The sequence below is a fragment of the Eptatretus burgeri genome, chromosome 11 (genome assembly GCF_056783735.1).
Source record: "Eptatretus burgeri isolate ZD-2024b chromosome 11, Ebu_testis_v1, whole genome shotgun sequence".
NCBI lineage: Eukaryota > Metazoa > Chordata > Myxini > Myxiniformes > Myxinidae > Eptatretus > Eptatretus burgeri.
The window spans coordinates 31,511,790-31,524,000 of record NC_140971.1 but is presented as its reverse complement, the minus strand read 5'-3'; the positions used below and the strand labels follow the sequence as shown (position 1 = coordinate 31,524,000).

The 12,211-nt window shown below is 42.1% G+C and overlaps 1 protein-coding gene across 2 annotated transcripts in view; it reads left to right on the top strand.

The window, feature by feature from the left end:
- Positions 1-4,543: 4,543 nt before the first annotated feature.
- The window catches only part of LOC147016772 (SH2 domain-containing adapter protein D-like), a 77,320-nt gene continuing 69,652 nt past the window's right edge, over positions 4,544-12,211 (top strand). Inside the window, exon 1 of one of the 2 annotated variants that reach the window (XM_085845750.1) lies at positions 4,544-4,755. In XM_085845750.1, coding sequence (XP_085701876.1) covers positions 4,661-4,755 — 95 coding nt within the window. In that variant the 5' untranslated portion in view covers positions 4,544-4,660. The remainder of the gene's footprint in view (positions 4,756-12,211) is intronic. The other variant, XM_085845749.1, reaches the window with a different exon arrangement.

Below are 12,211 nucleotides of genomic sequence, written 5' to 3'. Positions count from 1 at the left end.
CATTCAATTTGACGTCAACAGTGCTCACAGAGTTATAGTTTGCAACTTTCCCTTTTACTTTTAACTTTTACATACTCTCCATTCCATTCATTCGTCATAACTAGATTCTTTGAGACAGAAATTGATTTTACGTGGGTATATCCACCTGAAGTTCCAAAATCAGCCGCAATTATAATTTTGGCATGTTTTTTGTTGGAAATCACTTATAACATGTAGAAATGCAAAAAAAAAAATTCAAATATTTTTTTCAAATTGGCCGCCATAGCGGCCATATTGGACTTTGGACCAAGTCCAAAATCTAATGGCATGATCCTTGGACCATACCTAATCCCCCCACCAAGTTTCGTCGAAATCCATCAAGGAGTTTTTCCGTTATTCTGTTCACAAACAAACAAACAAACAAACAAACAGACGGGTGAAAACAGTAACCTCCGTCGATCTTCGATGGCGGAGGTTAACTAGAATGGCACTCAGTGGAGCACATACCTTGGCCACGCTGAACAGTTTAAGTTTTGTATCCCACTGATAGGTAATCGGCTGGATATGGATCCGGACCTGAACCAAAATCTAGTCGGCTTGTTCTTGTCACCGACCCGACTGTTCCACCAAGTTTTATGATAACTCATCCACAGAATTTTGAAATATCATGCTCTCTATCGTTTTTTGCCCCATTTTTCAATGGTGAAGAATCACTTTAAATTTTTTTTTTAATTCTAGTAGTCGGATCCGGATCCAGACCTTCACCAAAATCGAATCAGTTCGTCCTTCTCACACCCCCAACCTGTCCTGTCCACTAAATTTCATCCGAATTCGTCCACAACTTTTTGAGATATCCTGCTCACAGGCAAACAGACAAAAACAAACGGACTGACGGATGAAAACATAACCACGGTGGTGGAGGTAATCGGCATATTTCCACCTCGACCCTCTCATGCTATATATTGATATGTAGCAAGGTTTTGGATGTATTATGAAGGCGATTTGTGTTCTACAGTCTTCGAGTGTATAAATCAATTTGGATATTTTTTTTTTGTATACCTTGTCGAGGCTTGTGTGAGAGCGAACACACAGCACAGAAAGGGGGGGCATGAGACAAGAGGGGAGGGAGTGGGAAGGACAAAACAGTGGGGAACAGACACATTAGGAGATCTGTGGAAGGGAGAGGGATGGGGTGGGGAACATGGGGAATACAAGAAAGACATTACAAGGACTTTCAGGAAGGAAAGCAGGGAATTTGAAGGAGATGGGCTTGGGTGGATTATCGGGGTAGAAAAGGTCGAGGATTTGGATGGGGGATGATAAGAGGTGGTGGTGAACAGCTGTTTTGAAGGCCTGGAGGGAAGAATGGGATTGAAGAGAGTGAGGGAGTTTATTCCAAAGGCGGGAAAAAAGAGGAATGAAAGAGTGAAGGTGAGCAGTGATTCGTGATTTTGGTAGTTTTACCAGGTGGGGGTTGTTGGGGGACCTTGAGCGCCCTGCGGAAATGTGGTGGGGACAATTCGCAGAGAGAGCGGGGGGGGGAGGTGAGGCTGGAGAGGGGATTGTAGAAGACAGAAAGACCACCGACCAGCTTGCGGTGAGAAAATGAGAGGCCCAAAGACTCAGCCTCATTGCGGGAGATGCCAATGATCCCAAATACCTTGGTTTCCACAGCGTGAAGCCGAGAAAGGTGGGAGGCAGGAGCACCAACCCAGAGGGGAGAGCAGTTCTCCATCAGGCTGCGGACGAAAGTTTTGTAAGTGCTCAGGTGGGCTGAGGAAGGACATTGCACGACGGAGGATTCCCAGTCGGTGACTGGCTTTGGAGGTGAGGTTTGAAATGTGGCTTTCCCAGGAAAGGTCACGGCAGATAGTGAGACCTAGAAGCTTGAAAGAAAGGAGGTTTTAAGGTTTAAAGGTGTGTAAATAAATTAATTCCCCCCTGTGTCTATAACAATACCCTATCTAACACGTTACATTAGTTCTTCGTGCCTGTTGTTTGTGTCCCTTAGGTTGTTCCTAAAAACAGTAAGTTTCCTGTTTGGAATGATTTTCAATTTTGTTTGACTGCCAGACAGAGTAAAGAGATTATCTCGCTCCTCTCTGCGCATGCGCGATCCCGATGAATTCAAAACCAAAGTACCGTGCGTTAAAACGGCAAACTTCCGATTCATGTTCCGATTCGTGTTCACATTATAACATTCGATTTAAATAATCTGTTCCTCGATTATAAACTGATATTGGACGGACATGAACCAATTGCTGAACCACACTTTTCGGTTTGCGTGTGTGGGGGTAATAAATTTGAAGTGCAAAGCGGGCGTCCATATTCCAAAATGGCTGCCGGAAAGGGATATTTTTTCTTATTTTTGTCTGTATTTAGTTCTGTGCTATGTTAAAATGACCCCACGTATGTTTTCACGGCTGGCGAATGTTTACATTCATCGACCATGCCCTATAGAATAATCCCGAACTTTATATCAATGGCAACCATATTTATTTCACGAAGCTTTGCCAGAAGTTTAGTGTCATGGATCAAAGCTGCACTCATCTGTCCAGCTGAAATCTTGATGCTTCAGCTCTTCCTGCATCAGCTCTTCCATCATTGGCAAGTCAGTAATTTGTGATCTGAGTGGTCTCTGATTGGCTCCCTCCAGCTTTACCGAGTTAAACTGGCTTTGGATGTTGAGGATAGTTGTAAAGTGTCACTTCCACCTTTGATGTTTTGCTGCTTTTTTTGTGCATAAGTTACCATCTTCGTCCTTAACTTTGGTTGTCCGTGTAGGAACCAGCCCACTTCGTCCTCTCGCAAGTCCAATTAATTGCCAGTCCTTCCCTCCGAACCAAACCTTCTGCACCTCCTCCTCTGCCTTGCCCTTAAGCCAGGCATCCTTTGCAGCCCTTATTGCTTGCTGGGTGAGTGTATGTGCCTTGGCAACTCTCTTCTTTGCGTCCCATACTCAACCACCTGGAATAAAGTTGGTTTATTCAGTGAAATAGAGGTTCAAGGGATTCAGAGCTCTCTTTGAACCAGAATGGATGGTTTTGTCATTCTATGCCAAGTTCAGAATCGGTTATCTCAGTCAGTGCTGACCACAACACAGACCACTTCTCCTATATAGAGCTGCTATCCCAGGGAATCTAGGCTTCAGTGGCTTTTGCTATCATTGTCGCCTGAAAGAGAGTGTTGGATATGTCGTCATCACTGTTGCATCCACTATTCTCATAGGGCTTCGTCACATCATATTTTGCAAATCTCTTCTTTCTAACCCCAAACCATTTTCTGTCCATCTTCATTTTGATTTGGAGTAGTTGGTGATCTGTCAGACATTCAGCGCCTCGCTTCATTACAACATCAGTGCATCGCCTCCTGTCCTATTGCATTACTGCAATGTCAATGAGGTGCCCTTTTATGGATTTCAGATTGTTGCTATGTCTGTTTGTGAATACTCTTCTTGCAAAAGCAGGTGTTGCAGATGGTTGCTTCGTTCAATGATAGAAAGTTCATGAACTCTTTTCCAGCATGATTTACTGCACCAAGAACATGTGGACTGCTCACTTTTTCCCAGGCATTATCTTCCTCAGAGGAAGATCCAACATGAGCATTAAAGTCTCCCAACATTACGTATGGGCCTTAGGATGGTATCTCATCAATTCACCTTCTCCTTTCTGCTTGTTTTTCTGTGCTTGTTTGGGAGGTGGGGGGGGGGCAGTGAGAGTGGGTCATCCAGCCATTACTACCACACTCTTGCCCACACGGTATATGGGATTTCAAAACCATTTTTGTTTCTTGGAGGGCATCAACTGAGAAGTTATACCTTTCCAGTTCTCTAACCACTGGGTATATTCACCGAAGAGCGAGCTGATGGTATTCTCTATTCGACGGTCTTCAGCGAGTTGATGGCATTCTGGTCGTTGTAGTGCAGTCTCGACTTGCCCTTCATTGTCTAGCAGAGACTTAACATTTCATGTGCCAAAATGCCATGAATGACCGGTATGGGTCTTGCTCCTCTCTGTGCAATAGATACCACCTGGGAGTTTCACAAATTATTTGCAGTGTGACCCCCAATGTGTGAACAAAGTGGCACCAACAATCAATGTCCTGTGCTTTGGTACACACACACACACACACACACACACACACACACACACACACACACACACACACACACACACACACACACACACACACACACACACACACACACACACACACACACACACACACACACACACACACACACACACACTCTTTTCATATTCAGCTTCTTCACTCGCCTCTTTACAGATGTAATATCCCTCCTACAATCACGCATTGTTCCAATTTTCCCATTTTACACCTTCGCATTTAAAAATTTCTCACCATACTTCGGGTGCGCTGCTTACAATGCCTTTCCTCGTGGGTGACGACGATAAACGTCATAATACAACAGATTATTACGCATAAGGTAGGAAGGAGGAAGAGTTTGCGAAAAGGAATGTGCCGAATAAATGGAAGGATGGGGGAGTCGGGTGATGATCGATGGATGTGGGGATGGGAGGGGACGGTAGCGATGAAAGCAGAGAGGAGGAGGAGGGGAGGAGAGGGACGGGACGGGACGTGCTGTGCGGATGGAGACACCGTGTTGTGACTGAATGACAATCCTCCGCTCGTGGTTTATGTCCCGGCCTCGTGCCACTCCATGGCTCGCTGGCTCAAGGAACATCTTGGGGGTTTGGGGCTCGGACCCCGGCGCGGGAACCCCCCACAACCTCCGCAGCCTGACTACTCGGCCAGGTGGGTTTAAAATAATGAACATGGAGAAGGTGAACGGATGGTGGAGCTTGACGATGGAGCTATCGGGTAATTTTCCCCATTGGTTATTGACCAAATCTCCAGATAATTGCTCATCAGGCCTTTAAGACAGTAGCAGGTTCATAGCTCCAGCTCAGTGGGTTTTACACCAACGGAGCTCCCATTCGGTGTAGATCTATATTCATGGATTGGTTACATATGTATTATATGCAAGCATCAAGCATGCCCCACTGGTATATATAGTTATTAGTGTGTGTGTGTGTGTGTGTGTGTGTGTGTGTGTGTGTGTGTGTGTGTGTGTGTGTGTGTGTGTGTGTGTGTGTGTGTGTGTGTGTGTGTGTGTGTGTATGTATGTATATATATTGTGTGTGTGTGTGATCAGGGGTGTTTTGCAACGCATTCTACTCGCACCGTCCAGTGCAGGGTGCTCCTTGGGGAATGACATCATGACTTTTTTGTATTTCGCTCTGCAGCAACAACGGAAACAAAATGATGATTGTACAAATGATCCAAGTACAGTACAGGTGTTGATATAAATCTGAACCATATGAGTCGTCCGTCTGTCTGTCGGTCTGTGTCACCTTTTTTCTCAGAAATGGCCAAAGGGATCTTCGTCAAACTTTCAGAGGTTCATCAGTGAGAGCTGCGGAGTGTTTGAGCCCCCCCCCAAAAACTTTAAAAATAAAAGTTGCATTTTTTTTTTTACTCTCTCTAGTGTCTTTGGCTTTGTAGCTCCGTAAAAGGTAACATTAATTGAAAGGAATTAAATGATTCCCGACCCCATTGCTTAGTTGCTTAGTGGGTGTAGGGAAGTGTTTTAGCCCCCCTCCAACCCCTCCCAAATTGATTTCTTCAAAATGCCAACAGGATTATAACATCACTGGACAACGCCGAGTACCTGTTCAGACGCACAATGTACGGTCCAGTTCGTGGTGACCGACTCGTCGCTGCGTGCCATGCACGTGAAACAAACAGCACGAATTGCAGCAACTCCTGATAGAAGTTGAATCGTTTTGCCTCAACAACTGTTGCAAAATGATCACAAAGTGTGACTTAAATTGTCTGCTCTCTAAACCGCCGCCATCCTTGCGTTCTAATCAATGGAGAGCACAATGAATTGCTACAGAGGGTTCAAGAGGCCAACTCAAAGCGAGTGCAGCCTCAGTATTCGTCTTTGGGACTGACAGGAGAGTTCAAGGTTGGCGAACTGGCTTGTGTGTTGCCTCATCTGATTTTGAACGGGTTGGAATAGGTTCAAAAAAACCAAAAAAAACCAAAAAAACTCTACCCAATGTATTTTCTGCCCAAGGAAGCTGTTTTAAATCAGCCTTTATCGTTGCCTATAAATGTGATGTATGTATGTATGTTTGTATGTATACGTATATTTTCACGTGTATTCTTACGAAAATGACAAGGGGTAATGATGGGTTAATTATTCAGAAGTTATTAAGGCAATGTACTGCTCGTAACAAGGGCTGGATGGACAGCTTTGTTTTAATTTATCCTTGATCATCAAGGCATCTCAGTCTTCAAAGACCTAAGTGCACACAGAAGCGGTCCCGGCTTGGAGGTGATGTGTTGGAATAATTAACGTGTATGACGTCAGTGTCACACGTCTTGGGTCAGTGTGCTCCTTTCGTTTAATTTACTTTTCCTGACTGTCTCTGCTCTGCTGATCACCAGTTAGGTTTGCAATGTGTTTGTGTCGCACACGAGACATTTGTTCCCACCAGGCCATGCAGCAAGTGCTGTGATGGTAAACGAGCTGTGCCCTGCTGCCTCGTCAAGTTAAGGGGCTATATATGTATATGTATGTATATTATAAAGCAGAAGTGTCTGTCTTTCTTTCTGTCTCTGTCTGTCTGTCTCTGTCTGTCTGTCTGTCTGTGTCTGTCCCTGTCCGTCCGTCCCCGAACTACTACCTCAGTTTTGGGACTAACCCCTCCAAACCTTTTGTGGAACGTTTTAGGGTCTGAGCCGGTGTCCTAAGGTGGGTGGGACGTTTTATAAATTCCGAAATACAATTATGATTTTGAGTTTTGATCTGTATGAAACTGCTCCCAATCTGGATATAACGTCAGAATGGCGTTTATCTTCGTTTACCCCATGAATGTTTTAAATATTGTATTTTGTTATATTAATGGTACTAGAAGAACCCGCTCCCTTACGGGAGCCATCAAGGGGGTCATGTTATTATGTTTTATGCCTATTTTACTCCAAGGGGTCCCAGGATTACACACCCAAAAAATGGTTGCGATCGGTTCAGCCGTTTTTGCAGTACCTGGGAACAGACAGACGGACGGATGATGAATTAATATTACAGATGGTGAATAGTAAGATAATATTAATTGCCCTCGCTGGAGGAGAGGGTATTGTATTTGGGTCCGTTTGTTTGTTTGTTTGTTTGTCCGTTTGTTACTTGGCGAAATCTTCGATTTTGTCAAGTATGTTGGTCTGTTCCGTTTGTTGGTTTGTTTGTTTGTCCGGTCGTCTACAGCCCAAACCGTTGGACCAGTCGTTCTTAAATTTTTACACCTGATAGGCAATCCACCTGAGACGGTCCGCGTCCAAACCCCGTCTTAATCGGACTAAACGTCACGACGTGATGTCACACAACGTGAAAACACATTTTTGCACATAACTCGGTGACCGGAAGTCGTAGTGACTTCTGGTTGATGCCAAATTAAACTTCATTCAAATATCTAAATGATTATTAAATGCATCTTATTACACATAGTTTTCGCAAGCGTATGACGTCAAAGTTTGCCTATTGACGTCATTTTGAAAAAAATATTTACGCTCGTGTGCAGCCGAAACTACTGAAGCAATCGTTCTCAAATTTTAACACGTGATAGCCAATCTTGCTGAAATAGTCTGGGATCAAATCACGTCATAATCGCACTTAAAGTCACGACGTTACGTCAAAAAAAGGTGAAAACAAGCTTTTAAACATAACTCAGTAACCGGAAGTCCTAGTGACTTCCTGTTGATGCCAAAACAAACTTCATTAGAATATCTAAACGTTTTAAAATGCATGTTAGTACAAATTATGCACGGTTTTCGCAAGCGTACGACGTCAAAGTTTTGCCTCGTGATGTCATTTTAAAAAATATATTTACACTCGTGTGCAGCCGAAACTACTGAAGCAATCGTTCTCAAATTTTTAACACGTGATAGCCAACCTTGCTGAAATAGTCTGGGATCAAATCACGTCATAATCACACTTAACGTCATGACGTTACGTCAAAAAAAGGTGAAAACAAGCTTTTGAACATAACTCAGTAACTGGAAGTCGTAGCGACTTCCTGTTGATGCCGAAACAAACTTCAATGGAATATCTAAATGTTTTAAAATGTATGTTAGTACCAATTATGCACAGTTTTCGTAAGCGTAAGACGTCAAAGTTTTTAGCTATTGGCGCAATTTAAAAAAAATTCTATTCGTTCTGCAGGTCACAATTCTTAACCGATTTGGATGAAATTTTAACAGCTGAGAGAAATCCACAGTGCAAAAAGATATGTGACTTTTGGTGATGTGCAAGATCAGGATCTGGATTCTGCATCACTTTATATTATCACCCATTATAAACCAATGGGTAATTTTGTGAATTACACATGGCTATTTCTCAAACAGTTTTGCACTTATTATATTGAAACTTATACTGTCTATTTATGCATGTAATATTAACATGTGTACAAAGTTTGATCGAAATTGACCCAAGGTCAAGGTCAGGGTCACCCAAAGCATGAAAAACACATAAAAAAATACATATTTTTGTTTTCCAACATATTTCAAATCTGATAACGGGATCGTAAAGCTGGTTGAAAAGCAATGTTCCTAGCTATTTTCAAATATTTTCTATGATCAGAATGAAGGCAACAAGCACCGATGATAAGTTGTTGAATGTCACATGGTGGCTTTAAATGAGTTGTGAAAATTTTCAATCTGCTGCCGTTACCATGACAACGCGCGCTTGATAATTGTTATTTGTGACGTCACGTCATTTCATTAATGTACGAACAAATAAACAGCACACATTCCATGACATTACAGCTTGGACCACCACACGGAAAAGTCAACTAATTCGCCAAGTGTCGTGCTAAGCACGATTTTTCATTTGTTTGTTTGTTTGTCTGCACAGAACTTTAGTGTTTTACTGCTCTGTCGGATTGAGACAAAATTTTCACCATCGGAGCAACGACTCATGTAGAATGTTTTAATGATAATTATGACGACGTAGGCCACGTGCTGTGGCAGCCATGTTGGAAAAAAGGAAAAACTCTTGGACCTCTGTATTTCTGAAACCGCACCAAGGATGAAAATTGAAACTTGGCACATAGCAAGTAGTCCTCATGGGGAATATGGTTGATTTTTATTTTTATTTTTAATGTCATAAGTGTCTTTGCTATGACATCATTATTGCATATGTAGAATGCTACATCTGATCAGGATGAAAATTTTTGAGGGTCATCTAGGGATAAAATGGTCCACCGAAAAAAATTTGATGATGTCATCGGTTACGCGATTAGGCAGCCATATTATGATTATTTTTTTAAACCTGCAAAAATCTTCTTCTCTGAAGTAGATGAACAGATCGAGGTGAAAATTTACACATATGACCAACTACCCATGTGGAACAAATGGTTCACACATATGACATCATAGGTCACATGGTGTGGCAGCCATATTGGATTTACCCTAAAACCGACCAAAATTCGGTTCTCCAGAACGGCTGGACAAATCGAGGCGAAACTTCACACAAAAGTTCCCCAAGCCTTGGTTGTACAAATTAGTTAAGGATTGATTGATTGGTCACATGCTTTGGCAGCCATATTGGAATGAATAAAAACATTAAATAATGTTTTCTCTGGAACTGCTTAACCAATCAATGTGAAATTTCACAATTATGATCTAGTAGTGATGTAGAATACATGTTTTAAATTTCAACTTGATCGGACGCATGGTCTGGCAGCCAGAATTTTTTTTTTGATCTGGGCTCTTTTTTATTTATTTTTGAATATGGCTCACTTGGCTGTGCCTGAATGGGTTTGAGTGTAGAGGAGTCGCAGCTGAAATGTGAATCCTATCCAGGTTCCTCCTGATGACTTCATCTTTGGTTTTTGCTTGTTCAGGTTCCTTCTGATGACTCCAATGCAGGACTGTACCTATTTGGTCTTCCATTTGATTTGAATTAAATTAATTTTATATCCCATTCTAAATTCAATTGAATAAAGAATAATGCTTTTTTAAAACTTCATCAAAGTGGGATGCCTTGGTACCTGGTTCTCACTGCCAGCAGTTATAAAATGGCAGTACCAGTTATGTCTCTTATTTATCATGTAACACACCAGCACACAAATTCCACACAAAATATACCACACAAAAGAAGTCCTGGTGAGGGTCTGCAATCTCTGATCGCTCTTTTTCTTGTTTGTGATTGGAATGAAAATACAGAGAGATTGAGTTTAAAGGAGAATCACGAAATAATGTGAGGGTTTCCACCCGTGACATTCACAGATTCAGTATTTGCAGATTCGCCATGACGTCATTGAAATTCAGAACTTCGTTTACCCCACGAGTGTTTGTAATATTGTATTTTGTTAAACTAATGGTGTAGTATTAACTTGTGATCGGAATGATGCTGTTTGATGAAAATATAGAGAGGTTGAGTTTAAATCAGAATGAGGAAGTCATGTGAAATCATGTGAAATCGCCCATGACATGCGTGGATTCAGCATTTGTAGTTTTGTCATTTTTTTACCGAAGTCCTTCACGAACCAGCTGTCCAGTGGCTATCCAGCCCCTCCCATGTATAGCATGGGTACATCGCTTGTCTAATATATAAAGGTATTTCTAACTACTGACTGACTGATATAAATGTTCGGTACCTTCTGGGTGATGAAGAAAGCTGAAATTTCACATGCCGACGGAAATTGAAGTTGATACACCGAGAAAAATCACCGAACCATCAGAAAACATCTGTAAATGAAAATATAAATGAATGAAAATCTATAGTGTGTGTGTGTGTATCTCCTCCATAACTCCAAAACCATGAAACCCAGCAGCCTTAAACTTTGCGTGCACACAAAGAAAACTCCAAAGAAGTGCAAGAGAGAACATTGGGCATATGGGTTCATTTAAACACCCCTTTTGAAGATAATTAACGGCCTTATTAAATTATATCCTTTATCAGGCACATCCTCACTCACCACTCTGAATGGCACCTGAAGGCATATCCTAGGTAACCTCGCTGGGGTCTGAAGCCACCATGTTGTTTTTGACCTGCTCAACCATACCTTGACTTGGAACAGGCCACAATGATTTCTTCATGACACAGTTCTTTTTTCTTTGTTTGTTTTTTCCATTTTCCTCACTTATATTATCGAATGCCTGTTCATCATAGCTTCGAATCGCTAGGTATATTGCAATGCATATAAACACCAGGAGACACCAGCAATCATGGCTTTATTTCATTTCTGCACATGTGATAACCTCGAGTATCTCATACTAAGAATAATTTGAAAAATTAAGCTCCAGAATCGAACTTATGAGCAGTTATGATTCCAAGAAAAGCATTAATTTGTCCAATTCAGACATATTTGATATTTGAGGCATCTCCGGGCAGTATATGTTTATTATGACAGTTTGGTGATTGCTAATCACGTGCCAAGTGAGTCGCTTCTTTTAACCATTTTGTTGGGGTGCTTAAGCCTCTTGGTGAGCGCTCAACAATATTTGCACTGTCACTGAATATGTATATGCATCAACTTGAACAAAGTTCAGGGCGACTCACCTGTGTTGGCCACGTGTTGTTCTGTGGTGCAACAGGCAGGTGTGTGTGTGTGTGTGTGTGTGTGTGTGTGTGTGTGTGTGTGTGTGTGTGTGTGTGTGTGTGTGTGTGTGTCTGTTGTTGATTGGTATCTACATATTCGGGTTTCGGAATGCGAAATGGAGTCTTCACATGGCCGGCTCAAAGTATCTACCTTCATTTCAGTAAGGGTCACAATTCATGGACCAAGCTGTGAAGGTTCTTGTTCTCAAAGTTTTGTGCCAAGGGCTCTCTTCACGATCGTCACTGAGCCCCAGACAGCTTCCAAATATAGTTAGTTTGTAATAATATTCCCAGGGATGTTTTTAGCTCACCTTGGATGTAGTTCCGGGGAGCTTATGGGCTGGCATCTCATCAGTCCGTCTGCCCGTCCACAAATACTTGTAACTTCTTCTCTGAAACTACACATGATTTCAATAAAACTTGACCACAACCTTCATCACCCGTGATGTACCAAAGTTTGTTCACGGCATAAAAAATAATCCATAGGCATTTACTTTCTACTCTGTTACATATTTTGTGGGTCATTCATGCCTACCAGTGGTTCCCTGGTTATCTTATCCAGCCGCTACCAGGTAAGGGGTTATTGCCCCTATGTTTAATATCTCT